This window comes from Palaemon carinicauda, chromosome 8 (genome assembly GCF_036898095.1).
Source record: "Palaemon carinicauda isolate YSFRI2023 chromosome 8, ASM3689809v2, whole genome shotgun sequence".
NCBI classification, from domain to species: Eukaryota; Metazoa; Arthropoda; class Malacostraca; order Decapoda; family Palaemonidae; genus Palaemon; species Palaemon carinicauda.
Genome location: NC_090732.1, coordinates 53,819,301 through 53,839,269, shown reverse-complemented (window position 1 = coordinate 53,839,269; position 19,969 = coordinate 53,819,301). Strand labels below are relative to the sequence as shown.

At 36.8% G+C, this 19,969-nt stretch overlaps 1 protein-coding gene across 2 annotated transcripts in view; it reads left to right on the top strand.

Annotated features, from left to right (window-relative positions):
• Positions 1 to 19,969, top strand: part of LOC137645733 (zinc finger protein ZFP2-like) — a 480,606-nt gene that overhangs the window by 296,929 nt on the left and 163,708 nt on the right. For both annotated transcript variants that reach the window (XM_068378620.1, XM_068378621.1), the window contains exons 9-10: positions 9,220 to 9,372; positions 9,640 to 9,756. In XM_068378620.1, coding sequence (XP_068234721.1) covers positions 9,220 to 9,372; positions 9,640 to 9,756 — 270 coding nt within the window. The remainder of the gene's footprint in view (positions 1 to 9,219; positions 9,373 to 9,639; positions 9,757 to 19,969) is intronic.

Below are 19,969 nucleotides of genomic sequence, written 5' to 3'. Positions count from 1 at the left end.
CAAACCCTGGTTCAAGGATGATTGTTGACGTGCCTATTGGAGAAGCAGGAGGCCCTTTCATCTTTGGAAGGGTAGCAGATCAGATAAGACTGGAATAACTATACTCAGCTAAGAGCTGTTGCTCAGAGAGTTTATGATTGAACTCGAAAGGAATGCAATTTAACCATAAAAGAAACCCTTTCTGGTAGAACCCAGGAACATAGGTGGTGTGCTACCCGTAAATCTGCTTTCTTTGGTGGACTTAATAGGCTTCCCTATACTTAAACCAGGTAGCTCTATCACTCACTGTCCAAAGGAAAAGGCAACCTTACAGGCTCTAGTCTTTTACAGTAAGCAGAGTAATGAGAGACACTTGATTTTTCTCATTCCTGTTTTCCTAAGGCTAAATAAACTAGGTTAGCTTTTTGGTCCCGTGAAATTAAAACTCTCTTGATGGACCTCGATGGTTATGGAGGTGTAGACCCAAATGGTATTTTTCCTCTGTATATTATAAAAACTGTTGATTTATTAGCTCCTAAGTTGTCTGTTATTTCCCACAAATTAGCAAGAAGAGGTTCTTTTAGGAATTGTTGCAGAATTGGTAATGTTATTCCATCGAGTAAATGTGTTTGTGGTAGTTCCAGCCCTGCTGGTTAACGCCCAATTTCCATAATTCCCATATTATCTCAAATTTTCTAACGTCTTTTGGCAAAACGTCTAAATAGGTATGCTGAAGGTAGTCATCTGTTCTCTAGTTTGCCATTTTTCTTTCATAAAGGCCTTGGAGCATGTGGTGTCCTTACAATATCCAAAGCTGTACAGAAATTTCATAGATGTGGTCAGGAAGTTCGTATCATTGGCTTTATTTTGGTGCTGCCTTTAATCATGTTAATTATGAGATCCTTATTTTTAAAGAAACATTTGAGATTAGGTACGTCTTTTCTTAGCATCATTATTGAATTTTGAGTAATATTTTGCAAAAGGTTTTTTTGATGGGAACCGTAGGAAGTATAGTAATGTAATATTTGGTGTTCCTCTGGGTAGTGTTCTTGTCCCATTACTTTTCATACTAAATACTCATGATAATTGGTTTTGATAAGAAAACAAGCTCATTGTGTATGCAAATGATGCTATTCTGTTTGCATCAATTATATCTCCAAAATGTAGATCTGGCACTGCTTTATCCGTTAATAGAGACCTAGCTAAAATTAGTGCGGTGCAAATTATGGGGCATGAAGTTGAACCATAATAAAGCTCAAATATAATTGTAAGTAGGTCAAGGACGATGGCTCTTCAACATACAGATCTTAGCATTTTTAATGTTTATTTTTACTCTGTATGACTTGAAATTTTAGGTGTATTTGTTGATGGCAAATTTACTTTCGAGAAACATATTCAGTCTGTTTCCTCTCTAATTGCATAAAGGATTGGCATATTAAGAAAGTCTATTAAGATTTTCTTCCATTCAGCTGTGTTTGAGTATTGTTCTGCCTGGTCTTCAGCTTCTGGATCTCTTCTTAATTTGGTGGACAAGGACTTATGATTTCTTATTCCTGATTTAGATATTAATCTATGTGTCACAATTCAGGTTCATTAATTGGCAGGTGTGAAAATAAATAACACTATTCTTAATTTTGCTATTGTAGTATAGCCTTTATTAACACTTCAATGTGTAAGTCACAAAACGCAGCATATACTGCTCAAACAATCTCTAGTGAGCAAAACTTCTCAAGTACTATTATAGTTGACAGTATAATAATAATAACCTCCTCGCGCTTCCGCCGCTCCAGTCTTAAACTGGGAGAGAGAGAAATCCCTTTCTAACACGTGCGCTAGAATCGCCAATGGTTGTGTCTCTCCCCCAAAACAAAAGTTTAGATGTCGCCTCGGCTTGTTTCCAAGGACTCCGCAAGAGCACAAATTCTAAGACTATAAATATGTATCCATGAATAGCGTGGTAACATCTGTTGTGAAGGATTTAATGTATATATTACAAATTAAAATGAAAAAAGCATTAGCTAGTAACATCAGGACAAGCAAACAAGTTTTACTCTCATTATTTTCAGTAGATAACAGTTCAGTTACTTTAACATGAAATAAACTATAGAATCAGACCGTGTATAAACAATAATTATAACAATAAACAATAATAAAATGCTTATGATAATATACAAAAATTCTTATACATCAATAAGATACAGGGCTGATATATAAATATATATGCAGATGTATTGATTTGTGACACTATGGCTGCGTCATTTAGTTATTTTTTTGTGCATGTTGCATATTTCATAATTCAGACCATCCTCTGCCTTCAGATCTGCCTATTCAAAACCATCCTGTACATAATACTGGGTTTATGATTAATTCTAACAGTTTTGCCCTCTAAGTTATAAGGCTAAATACTACAAATTGTTCTAGAAGTTTTACTCCAGCTGTGACCAGATTGTGGAATGGTCTTCCTAATCAGGCAGTTGAATCAGTGGAACTTCTGAAATTCAAGCTTGCAGCAAATATTTTCATGCTGAACAGGCTGACATAGGTCTCTCTTTATAGTTTATATATGACAGATCTGTTTTACCGTTGTTGCAAATCTTTAAATATTGTATATTAATTATTCATTACATCTCATATACCTTAGTTATTTCATTATTTCCTTTCCTCACTGGAATATCTTTCCCTGTTGGGGCCGTTGGATTTACGGCATCCTGCTTTTCTAACTAGGGTTGTAGATAGTAATAATAATCATCATAATAATAATATTAATACTAATCTTTATGGTCTTAAACCTGATATCATGTAAATTTTAGAAATGCTTTCCCTTTCTTATTTGGTGATTCTTACTTTACTATACTATGATTCGGTACATAACTCTAAAATCTCAATGTAATTTTAGTATTAGAGAGGAGCCCTGACCCTTCCAGATCTGCCGAGTGTTCTTCAATAGAAAGAGTTATTCAGTCCATATCAGAACCTCATATATTGAAGTTAATAGAGAGTTTTTTAACAGACATACTATTTAGATAATTTTAGTGGATGAGAGATTTAGATTTTATTTTTATTACCCCCAGTCGACTTTGATATTGTTTTCAAATATGCCACTGGTATTTTTGGAATAGAATGCTCAGGCATTTAGGCATTATTAGTTTTAGAATTTTCAATTACTCATGGTGTCTAAATGCAATTTATTGTGGATGTAGGATTTCCAGAATCAACTGTAGTGCATTCACGGGGTTAGAAATTTACAAAATAACGTCTCCTAAATTGAGCACACATTTATTAGAGGGGAAATCTTATTAATTGCTTTGGTGACTTGTATTTTTACTTATTTGTTTTTATGTGTGAAAGCAACAGTTCTTTGTAGGATCAGTCTCTAGATAAATGGTTTATTATTATTATTATTATTATTATTACTGCTACTACTACTACTACTACTACTACTACTACTACTACTACTTCTGCTACTACTACTACTACTACCCTAGTTGGAAAAGCAAGATGCTATAAACACAAAGGTTCCAAAAAGAAAAAATAGCCAAGTGAGGAAAGAATATAAGGAAATAGATAGACGATATGAGGAATAATGAAAAATTATGATAGAATATTTTAAAACCAGCTACAACATCAAAAGAGATATTTCATATATAAACTATAAGAACTCCTGTCGGCCTGTTCAACATGAATATATTTGCTGCAAGTTCGAACTTCTGAAGTTCTACCGATTCAACTACCCAATAAGGAAGATCATCCCAAAACTTGGTCACACCTGGAATAGAATTTCTAGAATACTGTGTAGTATTGATCCTCATGGTGGAGAAGACCTGACTATCAGAATTAACTTCATGCCTACTATTTCGAACAGGATGGAACTGTCAGGGAAGATGTAAATGTAATGGATGATCAGAATTATTAAAAAACTTATGCAACATGCATAACGAACTAATTAAACGATGGTGCCAGAGAATAATAGCTAGACCAGGAATAAGGAATTTAATAGAGCGTAAGTTCCTGTCCAACAAATTAAGATGAGATTCAGCAACTGAAGACCAGACAGCAGAAGAATACTCGAAACATGGTAAAATGGAAGAATTGAAACACTTCTTTAGAATAGATTGATCACAGAAAATCTTGAAAGACATTCTCAAATAGCCAATTTTTGTGCAATTGAAGAAGACACAGACCTAATGTGTTTCTCGAAAAGTAAATTTGCTTTCGAAAATCACACATGAAATTTTGAGAGAGTAAACAGAGTCAAAGAAACATTATTAATGCTGAGATCCCGATGTTGAGGAGCCACTGTTCTTGCCCTACTTATAATCATACTTTGAGTTTTGTTGGGATTCAACTTCATGCCCCATAATTTGCACCAAATACTAATTTCAGGTAGATCTCTATTAAGGAATTCAGCAACCCCAGATCTACATTCAACAAATGGAATTGATGCAAAGAGTTTAGCATCATCTGCATATGCAACAAGCTTGATTTCAAGGCCAAACCACATGTCATGTGCATATAATATGAAAAGTAATGGGCCAAGAGCACTACCCTGACGAACACCAGATATCACATTCTCATACTCTATACATTGCCCATCAATTACTCTTTGCAATATATTACATAAACATTCTAAAATAATGATAAGAAACGATCCACCCACTCCCAACTGTTTGTGTTTAATAACAGGGGTCTCATGATTAACACGGTCAAAGATAGCACTAAATCAAGGCCAATTGTACGAATTTCCTGAATACAATGAAGGGATTTTTATACAGCATTGGAGATTGTAAAAGGAGCAAAACCATATTGCAAACTAGTGAACAGATGATTACCTTCAACAAACCTCTTTAGATTTTTTGCCAAAAGGCTTTCAAAATCTTTAGATAATATGGGAGTTATGGAAACTGGGTAACAATCAGTTGGGCTTGAGCTACCACAAACATATTTACATAGTGGACCAACATTATCTATTCTCCAACAAGTGCTAAAAGCTTCGCTTCTTGCTAACTTGCGGAAAATAACGAATAACTTTGGAACTAGGAAATATGCAGTTTTTATAAAAACAAAGGAAAAATACCATTTGAGTCTATACAGTACATCCATAAGCATCAAGGTCCATCCATCGAGAGCTTTAATTTCACAAAATCAAAAAGCTAAACCAGTTAGTTTAGCCTCGGGAAAACAGGAATGCGGAAGATTAATTTTCTCATTATTCTGTTTACTATCAAACACATCAGCCGAAAGGGTTGCCTTTTCCTTTGGGCAGTGAGTGACAGAGCCATCTGGTTCAGGCAAAGGAGGAACTATTGCATGTACACCAAAAAGTGTATATTTAAGGGTAGTCCATCACTTATGTTCCTGGGTTGTAACTGAAAGGGTTTCTTTTATGGTTAAATTGTATTTCTTTTCAGTTGAAGCATAAACTCTCTGAGCAAAGGCTCTAACTTAAGTATAGTAATTTCAAGTCAAATCTGATCTGTTACTCCTTCCAAAGATGATAGGCCTCCTGCTTCTCCAAATAAGCACGTCTACAAGCATCATTGAACCAGGGTTTGTCCTTCACTCGGTACCTTAACACACGAGAAGGGATACACCTATCAATTACTTTGACTAGATAATCTTTCAAAGGGACAACAGGATCAGCACTCCTACAGAATTGTGACCAATTCAAGCCCAAAAGATCACTCAAAATCCCATTCTAATCTGTTTGAGATATATAAATCTTATATGAGTATAATACATCATGGACAGGCTGCTCAGTCTTCACTACTAGTGAAATCAAGGCATGATCAGATGTCCCAACTGGAGAACCAACCTTACTTGTTATAACGCCAGGGGAGTCGGTGTATATGAGATCCAAGCAATTACCAGACCTGTGAGTAGCTTTTCTTATGATTTGTCCACAGCCTGATTTAGAGGTGAAGTCTAAAGCTCTTAAGCCATGGCGATTGGTAGGAGATACATAATTTAACCTCTCCCTATGGTGATCATTGAAATCACCATCAAAGACAAAAGAGGCCGTTCTATCATCTTCTTGTATCTTAGCCATAATGGTAAGAAGACATTCGAAGATAGAATCATACATGTCTGGATTCCGGTAGATCAAACACAAATAGAAGTTGTTATGCCTGCCACAAACTTTTATTACCTGAATCTCATGACATCCACATTCATAGCAGGATTTTTGAAAAGCAGTGTATTTAGTCCTAATATACACTGCAATTCCCGTGGCCCTAGGAAAAGCATCCCATTTCAAAATTAGTGGCTTCTTAAAACCAGTTATAGTTAACGCAGACGAGCGCCTCATATTAGAAACCAAAGTTTCTGAGCACAAAAAATTATCATACTGTCTGGACGCAGCTATAAGGTCTTGAATAATTGCACGTAGACCACGAATATTGCAATACAGTAGACAACATTAGCGAAATTTAACATGTACTGGTCCCTGATTTTGCTGAATGTCTCCAGTCAGCATAAGAATTTATGGTAATAAAAAGGTACATCATTCTTAAAAACTAAATTAACAAGAATGATAAAAAACAATATGTACAGAAATATAAATAAAGTGATTGACCAAACCCATAGAATATAGAAAAAAAGTAAGAAAAACTGGTCCATCCAGTATAAGGGTGGATTTGAAAAGAAAAAGAAACAGATAAAGGAATGACAACCTCTTGATAAACCACCAAGCATCCATGGGCCTTCTATTAAGCCTACCCAACACACCATTTCAAAAAGAAAAAAAAAGAAAAAAAAAGAAGAGGAAGAAAAAGTATAAGACAGAATGGTGTGCCCGAGTGTACTCTAACCCAAGAGAGTGGAAGACCATGGTACAGAGGCTATGACACTACCCAAAACTAGAGAACGATGGTTTGATTTTCGAGTGTCCGTCTAAAAGACCTGCTTAACATAGATAAAGAGTCTCTTCTACCCTTACCAATGAACAATTACAGTATTGTAATTAGTGCCTTGAGCGAAGAAAAATTGTTTGGTAATCTCATTGTTGTCAGGTGTATTGTATGAAGAAAGACGAGAACAAGTAAAGAATAGGCCAGACTATTTGGTGTATGTGAAGGTAAAAAAAAAAATGAGCCGTAACTAGAGAGAGGGATCCAATGTATTACTTTTTGGCCAGTCAAAGGATCCAACAACTCTAGCGGTAGTATCTCAACGGGTGGCTAGTGCCCTAGCTAACTGGTTCCATTCCAGTATAATATGGTAAATCTGTATTTGCTGATTAAGATAATTACTTATTGCTTTTACCCAAATATCAAGTTTTAAAAATAATTAGGGATTTTTCTTGGCGTGAAAAATCTCTAAATTTCATATTAGTTTCTTTTCAGTAGAGGTCAATTGTATTGTTAAGCAACTATATATATATATATATATATATATATATATATATATATATATATATATATATATATATAAATATATATATATATATGTGTGTGTGTGTGTGTGTGTATGTGTGTGTGTGTGTGTATTGTTTTGCTAATGAATTGCTATATGATCATAACATGCGTCTGGCGAATATGATTGACACCATTGACTCTCATAAGATCTTAACATGCCAGCACACCTTTGTTAGAATATATACTTTCCAAAATTGATAAGTCAGCCTAGGGCATCTTGGGTTTAGCAGATTAATAGTATAATTTTATTGCTTACAGTTCATTGGTGATGATAGATCGGATAGATCAAGGCGTTGGACTTTAATATGGTGTAATTTAGAATTATATGATCATTAATGGTGGCCTTTTACACACTTGTTTACTGTGCTTAGAGTCAACTAGTGTGATATGGAGGAGAAAAGCCCCGAATACGGTGGTGGTTGGATAAACAATTGACTGTGTATGTTTAATAAGTGAATAAGATTTTTTTTTTAATAGATAGAAAGCCTAAGAAGGGGAAATTTTTCAGGAAACAAATCAGATCAGGGAACTTGCTTTTGTCTTCTACCAGCAAGGAGATTTCCAGCATAGAGTGAAAATGGGTATGTAAGGTTTGAAATTCCAGTGCTCTAATATTGACTAGTTTTATGGATTTTTTTTATTCAGTTCTTAATAGCTGTAGTTAGGTAGTGGGTATTCGTGATGGATATCCTTGTTTCCTAATGGCATGCTTTTGATAGGAAAGATTGATTAATGGACTTTATTCATTCCCTATGAAAAGGCAAAAGTATTAAGTGGTGGGTTTTGCTTACGAGTCAGGTTTATCATATTTGAGATTTTAAAGATTAAGTTTGGGTTTTGTGATTACCACTTTCCCATCACCTAGACCGTGTTGTAATCAGCAATGTGACCTACAGGTTAACATTCATCAAAATTAACTAAATCTTTATAATGAAATATATTATTTTGATACCCGTATGTAACACTGTATGTCCCTCCTACCAACTTCATATGGTTTAGTGTCTTTACAAAGAAATCTTTGTCGGCTTCAATAGTTTGAGATCAAAAAGGTTAGGTCCCATATTATTATTATTATTATTATTATTATTATTATTATTATTATTATTATTATTACTTGCTAGGCTACAACCCTAGTTGGAAAAGCATAATGCTATAAGCCCAGGGGCTCCAACAAGGAAAATAGCCCAGTGAGGAAAAGAAACTAGGAAAAGTAAAATAAACTATGAAAACTTTAACAGAACAAGAGGAAGATAAATACGATAGAATAGTGTGCTCGAGTGTACCCTCAAGCAAGAGAACTTTAACCCAATACAGTGGAAAGCCATGGTACAGAGGCTATGGCAATACCCAAGACGAGAACAATGGTTTGATTTTGGAGTGTCCTTCTCTTAGAAGAGCTGCTTACCATAGCTAAAGAGTCTCGTCTACCCTCACCAAGAAAAAAGTGGCTACTGAACATTTACAGTACAGTAGTTAACCCCTCGGGTGAAGAAGAATTGTTTGGTAATCTCAGTGTTGTCAGGTGTATGAGGACAGAGGAGAATCGGTAAAGAATAGGCCAGACTATTCGGTGTATTTGTAGGCAAAGTGAAAGTTAACGGTAACCAGAGAGAAGGTTCCAATGTAGTACTGTCTGGCCAGTCAAAGGACCCCAATAACTCTCTAGCAGTAGTATCTCAATGAGACGATATACTGTAGTGGGAAAATTTAATTTTCTTCTAAGGTTAAGAAGCTCTCATTTTGGAAATATTAGCAATAGGACCTAAAAGTATAAAAATGATCACCAAAATTCTGATCTTACGCTTTGGAAACTGTTCCCTCGTTGCAGGAGACTTCGATAGACACTTAAGGACTCACACCGGTGAACGACCACACCATTGTGATGTATGCGGCTCATCTTTTGCTCGTGCTCAGACCCTCCAAGAACACAAAAATCGCCACTTCAATTTCAAACCTTATATTTGTAAAGTTTGTGGAAAAAGTAAGCACTATAAATTCTACTTTAAAATACTACTTATTTTAAAGTTTTTTCTTCTGTCTCTGATACATTAGTAATTATAAAATTATGCATTATTGATATTTTCTTCAAATTGATGGCAGATAATGGTAATTTTTATCAGGATGTGAAAGGTTCGTCTTTCCAATCTGCTTTTTATAGAATTTGTTAACGAACTATGTCACTTTTAAATGGGTTCAATTCATATTTAATTATTTTATACATTATTTTTCACTTTTCTTTTTTTTAAAGGTTTTTATGAGCTTACTGCCTGTTCTCGCCATATAAAAAGCACACATGGAAGAGATGGCAGTAAAACCTCGCCTTCAGATAACATTATTCGTTCCAGCAGTATTAGAACTTACCAAGGTTAGTTAAATCCCTTGTATTTTAGTAGGTATATGCATAAAATGTCTTCAGATTATAGTCTGTTTTTAATTATATTTTTTAGGATTTTTTCCTGATACTGTACAAGGATAAGGTATCCCCATAAAACCTGTTACAGTGATGGGTAAAATTTTGTTACTTTAGTGAGAGAATAGAAGAGACATATTAAAACTAGGTAGCCAGTCCTTGCATTGTAAGCAATTTTTGGATCTGCTTCTGGAAAAGAGGACTTATCCAGGTGTCTTTTTTTATTATTTGATTGAGGATGCGTCAATAATTTATTTCATTGTAGTGATTCAAGAGACATTAGAAGAAATGTCATTGTTTTACTTATATAAATTACTGAATACATGGCAGGAGGATATGAGGTTTATGCCTATATACCATTTTAACAGCTGAGTACATTTATTATATACATGTGGCATTTTTTGTTCAATGGCAGCTATGCTTTCATATTTTTTCCAAACAACCAGTTTTGTGTACCCTCACTGGTCAAATTAATGATGAAGTAAATTCCATTTTCATTGATATTGTTACCTTTTCCTATTTATTGCTAGCATTGTCGTTATTTGTTATTAGAAGGTGTACACACTTTCTTGTCAAAAACTATAAATGGAATTCTTCTTACTTTGGAAAATAAATACCCTGTTTATACATACATACATATACCAAAGGCACTTCCCCCAATTTTGGGGGGTAGCCGACATCAACAGAGAAACAAAACAAAAAGGGGACCTCTACTCTCTACGTTCCTCCAGCCTAACCAGGGACTCAGCCGAGTTCAGCTGGTACTGCTAGGGTGCCACAGCCCAACCTCCCACATTATCCACCACAGATGAAGCTTCATAATGCTGAATCCCCTACTGCTGCTACCTCCGCGGTCATCTAAGGCACCGGAGGAAGCAGCAGGGCCTACCGAAACTGCGTCACAATCGCTCGCCATTCATTCCTATTTCTAGCACGCTCTCTTGCCTCTCTCACATCTATCCTCCTATCACCCAGAGCTTTCTTCACACCATCCATCCACCCAAACCTTGCCTTCCTCTTGTACTTCTCCCATCAACTCTTGCATTTATCACCTTCTTTAGCAGACAGCCATTTTCCATTCTCTCAACATGGCCAAACCACCTCAACACATTCATATCCACTCTAGCCGCTAACTCATTTCTTACACCCGTTCTCACCCTCACCACTTCGTTCCTAACCCTATCTACTCGAGATACACCAGCCATACTCCTTAGACACTTCATCTCAAACACATTCAATTTCTGTCCCTCCATCACTTTCATTCCCCACAACTCCGATCCATACATCACAGTTGGTACAATCACTTTCTCATATAGAACTCTCTTTACATTCATGCCCAACCCTCTATTTTTTACTACTCCCTTAACTGCCCCCAACACTTTGCAACCTTCATTCACTCTGTGACGTACATCTGCTTCCACTCCACCATTTGCTGCAACAACAGACCCCAAGTACTTAAACTGATCCACCTCCTCAAGTAACTCTCCATTCAACATGACATTCAACCTTGCACCACCTTCCCTTCTCGTACATCTCATAACCTTACTCTACCCACATTAACTCTCAACTTCCTTCTCTCACACACCCTTCCAAATTCTGTCACTAGTCGGTCAAGCTTCTCTTCTGTGTCTGCTATCAGTACAGTATCATCCGCAAACAACAACTGATTTACCTCCCATTCTTGATCATTCTCGCCTACCAGTTATAATCCTCGTCCAAGCACTCGAGCATTCACCTCTCTCACCACTCCATCAACATACAAGTTAAACAACCACGGCGACATCACACATCCCTGTCTCAGCCCCACTCTCACCGGAAACCAATCGCTCACTTCATTTCCTATTCTAACACATGCTTTACTACCTTTGTAGAAACTTTTCACTGCTTGCAACAACCTTCCACCAACTCCATATAACCTCATCACATTCCACATTGCTTCCCTATCAACTCTATCATATGCTTTCTCCAGATCCATAAACGCAACATACAACTCCTTACCTTTTGCTAAATATTTCTCGCATATCTGCCTAACTGTAAAAATCTGATTCATACAACCCCTACCTCTTCTAAAACCACCCTGTACTTCCAAGATTGCATTCTCTGTTTTATCCTTAATCCTATTAATCATTACTCTACCATACACTTTTCCAACTACACTCAACAAACTAATACCTCTTGAATTACAACACTCATGCACATCTCCCTTACCCTTATATAGTGGTACAATACACGCACAAACCCAATCTACTGGTACCATTGACAACACAAAACACATATTAAACAATCTCACCAACCATTCAAGTACAGTCACACCCCCTTCCTTCAACATCTCAGCTTTCACACCATCCATACCAGATGCTTTTCCTACTCTCGTTTCATCTAGTGCTCTCCTCACTTCCTCTATTGTAATCTCTCTCTCATTCTCATCTCCCATCACTGGCACCTCAACACCTGGAACAGCAATTACATCTGCCTCCCTATTATCCTCAACATTCAGCAAACTTTCAAAATATTCCGCCCACCTTTTCCTTGCCTCCTCTCCTTTTAACAACCTTCCATTTCCATCTTTCACTGTCTCTTCAATTCTTGCGCCAGCCTTCCTTACTCTCTTCACTTCTTTCCAAAACTTCTTCTTATTCTCTTCATATGACTGACCCAGTCCCTGACCCTGTTTATGACAAAAAGAATAGCAAAGGGCCGAATCACCTATAACTTTACTACCTTTTGGTGAATTGTTCAATGTATATAATTTCATGTATTGTGTATTATTGATGTACATCACTTAATTTTAGAAAATAATCCTGTATGTTTATGGCGGCAAAATAATGATTACTTTTTAAAAACCAAATTTGATGTGCCAATGGTTCCAAGTAGCCAAGTGTTACATTTTTAGGGTTGCATGATGTGCCTGCAAGATAATGGTAAAACTGGAAGTGTCTCATATGAGGTAAACCATAATTTAGGAGGGAGTCAGCTGAGATGCTGAAGGAGCATTGAGAAGCCTATGGGGAGAAGAGGAATTCAGAACAGATTCGTTTATAGAAAGGGAGTTTAGGACAATTCTGATGGGAGTTTGTCCTTGTCTACTAAGAGCATTTACCAGATTATTGGACTTGTCTGAAACAAATCTTTGATTAAGGACAACCTGGCAAGAATGGCAAGTTATATGGCTAAGGCTCCTCAACCTAGCCTTCTTTTACTTTTTTTTTAATATGGTATGGTCATAGAATTATAAAAATAGATTATGATGATTAATCATCCTGAAACAATCAAATGCTATATTTGTGAGAAAATATATATTATACAGTAAATATATATACAAGATGATCCTTGATATTTCAAGGTTCTTTTAATACATGAGCAAATTGTAGAGGGCGAGTCGAGGTCCTATTCCCAGGTTGTTGGTATTCTAATACTAATCTAGATTCACTCTCACTTTTGGAGAGATAAAACATGAAAGGAGTCTAGAAGTGTTGACTGTAAAACATTGCCACCTCTTTCCCAAGAATGTTGAATAATTTAGGAAAAGGTGAAGAGATGGCTACAATCTCCATATCCCTTTTTTTTGTGTGTGTGTGTGTGTGTGTGTGTGTGGGTGGGTGGGTGGGTGGGTGGGTGGGTGGGTGGAGGAGGCCAGTGATGTACCAAAAAGGCATATATGTCTCTATATGTCCATCCTAGGTATAATGGTCATGAAGATGGTCCTACGCCCAACTTCTCCACATTTCTGACAAGGCCAAAAAAAATTGCGAAGGTGATCAGCTTAGCCAGATGTTACCAAACAACTTCCAAAGACTAAGCCATTACCAACCATCTATCATTATTATTATTATTATTATTATTATTATTATTATTATTATTATTATTATTATTATTATTATTATTATTATTATTATTATTATTATTATTATTATTAAACCATTAAACTCTAGCTTGTTTGTGAAAGAATAATAAACCAAGTGAAAAGATGGCTTCAAAGGAGAAGGACTCTGTGGAAATACAGCTGGTACACGATCATGATCGAGTTTCATCTCCATCAGGAGTGGAAATGGCTGGAGGTTACCCACCCTGGAATGGGGAGGAGAGGAAAAGGGTGTTGAAACACTCAAGCATTGATTAGTTCTATAGATAAAGCTACTTTTAAGACTGGTGATCACGATTGAGTCTCTATAATACAGGAAATTTAGTCAGAGTCAGGAAAGCCTCTGAGATCTGAATCATCTATTCCAGAACATAGGGCAAGTCCTCGTGGAAATATGTAAAAGTTGAGAGCATCTATAAAAAATATTAAATATAGGATAATTTCACAGGAGAGTCTGTCTATGATGAGAAGAATATGTAGACGTCATGTTAGATAGAATAAACTAACAAGGGTAACCTTCAAAAGATAATGGAGATGCTCTCTCTATACCTGGAGAGTTGTAAGTAAATGGGTGTTCAGTTCCAGTTGGTAATCTTTTTCGGAAGAGCTGTAAGCAAGAAGAATAAAGTGACCTAAGGAGGGAAAACACTCAAATGCTGATGGTCGCCTAAATGGTAATGTACTTGCCTAGAGATCACCAAACTGGGGTTTAAGTCCGACTCAAGCACATTAGTTCCTTTCTTCGTTGCAATTTCACCATCCTTGTGAGCTAAGGACTCGGGGGGGCGGGGTGTTGTTTGGGGGAGCCTATAGGTCTATCTGCTGAGTCATCAGCACCCATTGCCTGGCCCTCCTTGGTCCTAACTTGGGTGGAGAGGGTGCTTGGGTGTTGATCAAATGTATATATGGTCAGTCTCTAGGGCATTTTCCTGTTTGATAGGGTAATGACACTGTCCCTTCCCTCTGCTATTAATGAGTAGCCTTTAAACCTTAGTTCCAGGAGTGGAAAAGGAAGCATCATCAGAAGGATGATATTCCATATTAGAAAATTCAACAGTAGATACAGGAACTTCTTATATATTTTCTAACAAATAAGGAATAAAATTATACTACCAAAATCAAAATGAATGATACAGAAGCTAAGTTTTGACTAAAAATTATCTTAGGAACTACTTTACAATGAAGGCTATAAAAATACATTACAGTACTGTATGTTATAGAGACGTGCACACGCTAATACACTATATTAACTATATAAGCCGATTAACTCAATAACACTGAATAGGAAAAATAAAAGAAAATAATTTAGTTATGCCAATAAATTATTTCAATGCTCGCGTAGACTCACTACACACGAGTGGTTTGAAACCTTGCAGCAGATTCCCGCATGTCAAAGAGCATGTCGTCACACAAGCGTTTTGAAACCGTGCGGCAGATTCCCGCCTGTCAGAGAGCATGTTGTCACACGAGTGGTTTGAAACCTTGCAGCAGATTCCCGCCTGTCAAAGAGGATGTTTTCACACGAGTGGTTTGAAACCATTCGGCAGATTCCCGCATGTCAAAGAGCATGTCTTCACATGACCGGTTTGAAACCGTTCGACAGATTCCCACATGTTAAATAGCATATCTTCACACGAGTGGTTTGAAACCGTACGCCAGATTCCCACATGTCAAAGGGCATGTCTTCAAACGAGTGTTTTGAAACCATTCGGCAGATTCCCGCATGTCAAAGAGCATGTCTTCACACGAGTGGTTTGAAAACGTTCGGCAGATTCCCGCATGTCAAAGAGCATGTCATCACACGAGTGATTTGAAACCGTTTGGCAGATTCCCGCATGCCAAAGAGCATGTCTTCACACAAGTGGTTTGAAACCGTTTGGCAGATTCCTGCATGTCAAAGAGCATGTCGACACACGAGTGGTTTGAAACCGTTCGGCAGACTGCCGCATGTCAAAGAGAATGTCGTCACACGAGTGGTTTGAAAACGTTCGGCAGATTCCCGCATGTCAAAGAGCATGTCGTCACGAGTGGTTTTAAACTGTTCGGCAGATTCCCGCATGTCAAAGAGCATGTCTTCACACAAGTGGTCTGAAACTGTTCTGCAGATTCCAGCATGTCTTCACACGAGTGTTTTGAAACCGTTTAGCAAATTCCCGCATGTCAAAGAGCATGTCTTCACACAAGTGGTTTGAAACCGTTCGGCAGATTCCCGCATGTCAAAGTACATGTCTTCACACGAGTGGTATGAAACCATTCGGCAGATTCCAGCATGTCAAAGAGCATGTTGTCACACGATTGGTTTGAAACCGTTTGGTAGATTCCCACATGTCAAGGGGCATGTCTTCACACGAGTGGTTTGAAACCGTTCGGCAGATTCCCGCATGTCAAAGAGCATGTCTTCACATATGTGGTTTTAAACCGTTCGGCAGATTCCCACATGTCAAAGAGCATGCCGTCACATGAGAGGGTTGAAACCGTTCGGCAGATTCCAGCATTTTAAATAGCATATCTTCACACAAGTGGTTTGAAACCGTCCGGCAGATTCCCGCATGTCAAAGAGCATATCGTCACATGAGTGGTTTGAAACTGTTTAGCAGATTCCTGCATGTCAAAGAGCATGTTGTCACATGAGTGGTTTTAAACCGTTCGGCAGATTCCCGCATGTCAAAAAGCATGTCTTCACACGAGTGGTATGAAACCGTTCGGCAGATTACAGCATGTCAAAGAGCATGTTGTCACATTGAAACCGTTTGGCAGATTCCAGCATGTCAAAGAGCATGTTATCACACGAGTGGTTTGAAACGGTTTGGCAGATTCCCACATATCAAAGGGCATGTCGTCACATTAGTGGTTTTAAACCGTTTAGCAGATTCCCGCATGTCTTCACACGAGTGGTTTGAAACTGTTCGGCAGATTCCCGCATGTCTTCACACAAGTGTTTTGAAACCGTTCGGCGGATTCCCATATGTCAAGGAGTATGTCTTTATACAAGTGGTTTGAAACCGTTCGGCAGATTCCCACATGTCAAAGAGCATGTCTTCACACGAGTGGTATGAAACCGTTCGGCAGATTCCAGCATGTCAAAGAGCATGCTGTCACACGATGGGTTTGAAACCGTTTGGCAGATTCCAGCATGTCAAAGAGCATAGTCTTCGCTCGAGTGGTATGAAACTGTTCGGCAGATTCCCGCATGTCAAAGAGCATGTCTTCACACGATTGGTTTGAAACTAATCTCTTTAAATTAATCACATACAAAATAATGAATTAATCGGAGAGAAAATTAAAAGGTTTGAAAACAAAAATGATAAAGATTTGGGCACTATTCTTTGCAGACGAATGTCTAATTATAATGAAAATTATAGATGTAGGAACATAAGAATATTAATAATTGTATTTAAGGAATGTGGATTCAAAATAAGCAAAAAGAAGAATCATATACTTTATATAATATGAAAGAAAACCCGGAAGAGGTACCGGTCATAAACGTAACAGTAAGCATAAAATACTTAGGAATAGAGATAGAAGGAAAAACCGATGTGTTTAAGAAACAAAAGAAGAAAATTATGGACGAAGACAAAAGCTACCAAATTTGACACTCGGTTACAACAATAAACTGATACAAAATATTTATAGGAAAAAATGTTGCTGCTCTTTTTCAATAGATGTCCCAAGTAGGTTTATTGGGCTAGGCCTATGTGTTTCTTTAACGATCACACCCACTCGCCGGATTACTGGCTTATTGAGCTTTGTCGGTGATCTCAGTCTTTATATTCATCTGGGAGAATTCTAATATAGAACCAACTATAAGGATCTGCTACTTTAGAATAGACATTGATTTTGTCATTGCCCTGTTTTTTTTCCAGCAAAAGGGAGGATCTAGAAGTTCTTCACATTGATTTAGAGTTCTCGTCAGTGTGCATTTCCTTTTGCCAACTTTCAGCATTGTCATGAGTCTTCTTTTATAAAGCTATCCCCTTGCAATCATTTCCAAATCTACTCCTTCCACCTACAGTTACACGGATATTCGTCACCAACATCACTAACTTAGGAGTCTCAGTATCCATTTCAGAAATCTAGAAAACTTTTCAATGGTTGCAAGGCTTCAGGAGCCAAGTAGAAGTCATTTGTTTTTCTCTCACCATAGTAAGGATGAGTGGTAATACTGCTGTTAGATTTTCAAACATTTGGAACGTGTCCCTTCAGGCAAGGGGTGGGACATCTATTTGGAACTATAAGCAGTTTTTTAGGGCTGCAAGCTTTGTTACCACTCGAATAAGACATTTGATATCATATTGGATAAGTTTACATTTGTAATCTACCTCAGAAAACCTCTGTATGGAGCCCTGAATCAATTCTCCTAAGCTTAGGTTGTTTTAGTGATACGCTTTCTAGGTTACTTTTAGAACTGAGCTTTTATTGCAAAGACACTTACTCGTAATAAGCAGGAATGTTCCAAAGCGCCTTTTGGCATTCCACTGTTTTCTTTTTAAGCTATGCATTATAAATACTGGGTCTTCCTTCTCTTTGGATTGAGGGTCATTCAGTTGTATCTTCATGAATCTATGGATTTTAAGGAAGGCCCACTATGGATGCATTTATTTAAAGTTCATGTTTAGAAACTGGTAATGAGAAATATTATATCCTTGCGTTTAGAATAGGTATTTTCAAGAGATCTTATAGCAATGTTTCAGGGGTAGTAGCTGGTCAACTTAAGCTTAAATATAGCACATGAAATCTTGGAACTTCGTATGTCTATGGAAAAAAACTTTAGTATTAAATTTTTTAATAGACAGTATTTGGAGGTACTAGACTGCCTTTGTCATATACATATTTTATTTAAGCGGTGTTACCCATAAGTACCATATTTGGAATCCTATTCCCTATGCCTTGTGGTTGCGGCTGGTGAATCTTCATTTACTTTTATGGATGTTTTGGGTTAAGGAGTCATCCTCATTATTTCCTTAATTTGTTCATTACAGAATGGGTATGTATTCATTGTTCAAACAACGTTAACATTATTTTACTAACAGGATCTACAGTCCAATTCCTGGTCCTCTTTTACAAATTTGAGTTTTATCATTTTATGTTTTGTTTTCTTAGAGGCTTTCACAGGTGCCGTCAGTTCTCTCGTCTTCATTGTTATGTGTCGTCAACTTAATCCCTTCCACACTATGTTAAAATTTGTAAAATAAATGTAACTCTGGATATATTTCTTTTATACATCAGCCGCATATATCTCTATACTGAAATTGATGCATTTGTAATTCAACTTAAAAAGAATATTTATTTTATACAAACCTTTTTTTTTTTTACTTGGACGCCCCTATCCCAACCCCAATGACCCCTTACAACAATTTAGATTATACAATGACTGAAACAGTTAGCCATTGGGGACTTAAAGAAACCATTTAAACTTGAGCCAGCCTACAAGGAGCAGCAAATCTGGCCTTCACATACCCAAACATATATTGAAATTGGGTTTAAGAAATAGGTTTGTTTTAAGAAATCTGTTTTTACAAGGGGTAGATATTCTTAGCCACAGATATTATATTGTGTTATTTCTTACATATATATAAGCATTTTTTCATTTAAATACCTATTTGCTTGTTGCAAATCATTGTTAAGAAATTATTAACACCTGATTAGTTAATTATAAATCTTGTATGGGTTAGGAATAATTGTATAGTAAAATCCCACTATCCATTATTAATTGATGCCAAGAGACCCGACGTAAGATAATTTTCGTCATAGGTCAGATTTTTTATTTGTAAAGGAACTTACATGTTTCCTGCGTTCATATTGAACACGATAAAACAGAATTTTATTAATAAGATTTTTTATTTATATGTTCACCTGATGTTCATATTACTTTTCCAGAAGCTCGTTGTATCGAACTTTGCCCTCAAAATTTATATAAGAAAAATCCCATTTTCTTTCCTTTCAAAAGTTACAAGCCCCTAATAAAGTAATGAGACATTAGCAGCTCGTGGTAAGTAGCACACTAGGAGTTACCCATTCTTCAGTTTTCTTCTGTGAACTTTTGTCAAGACGAAGATCTTCCCTTCCAGATTGTGACAAATTTTATTGCACTTTAATTTGATACCTACTCGTTTGGTTAGCATTTCTGCACAAGGAAAGCATGGTGTTTTAAATAACTGTTGTGAAGAGTGCAATATCTCACTGTTCCTCTCAGAGATTATGTTCAAAGTTAGCGGTAAAGCTCTTATGAAAAAAAACAGCAGCCGTTCATTACTCATTAACGGCCAAGGAAAATCATTTTTAGTTCAAGGAAAATTACAGAGGGAA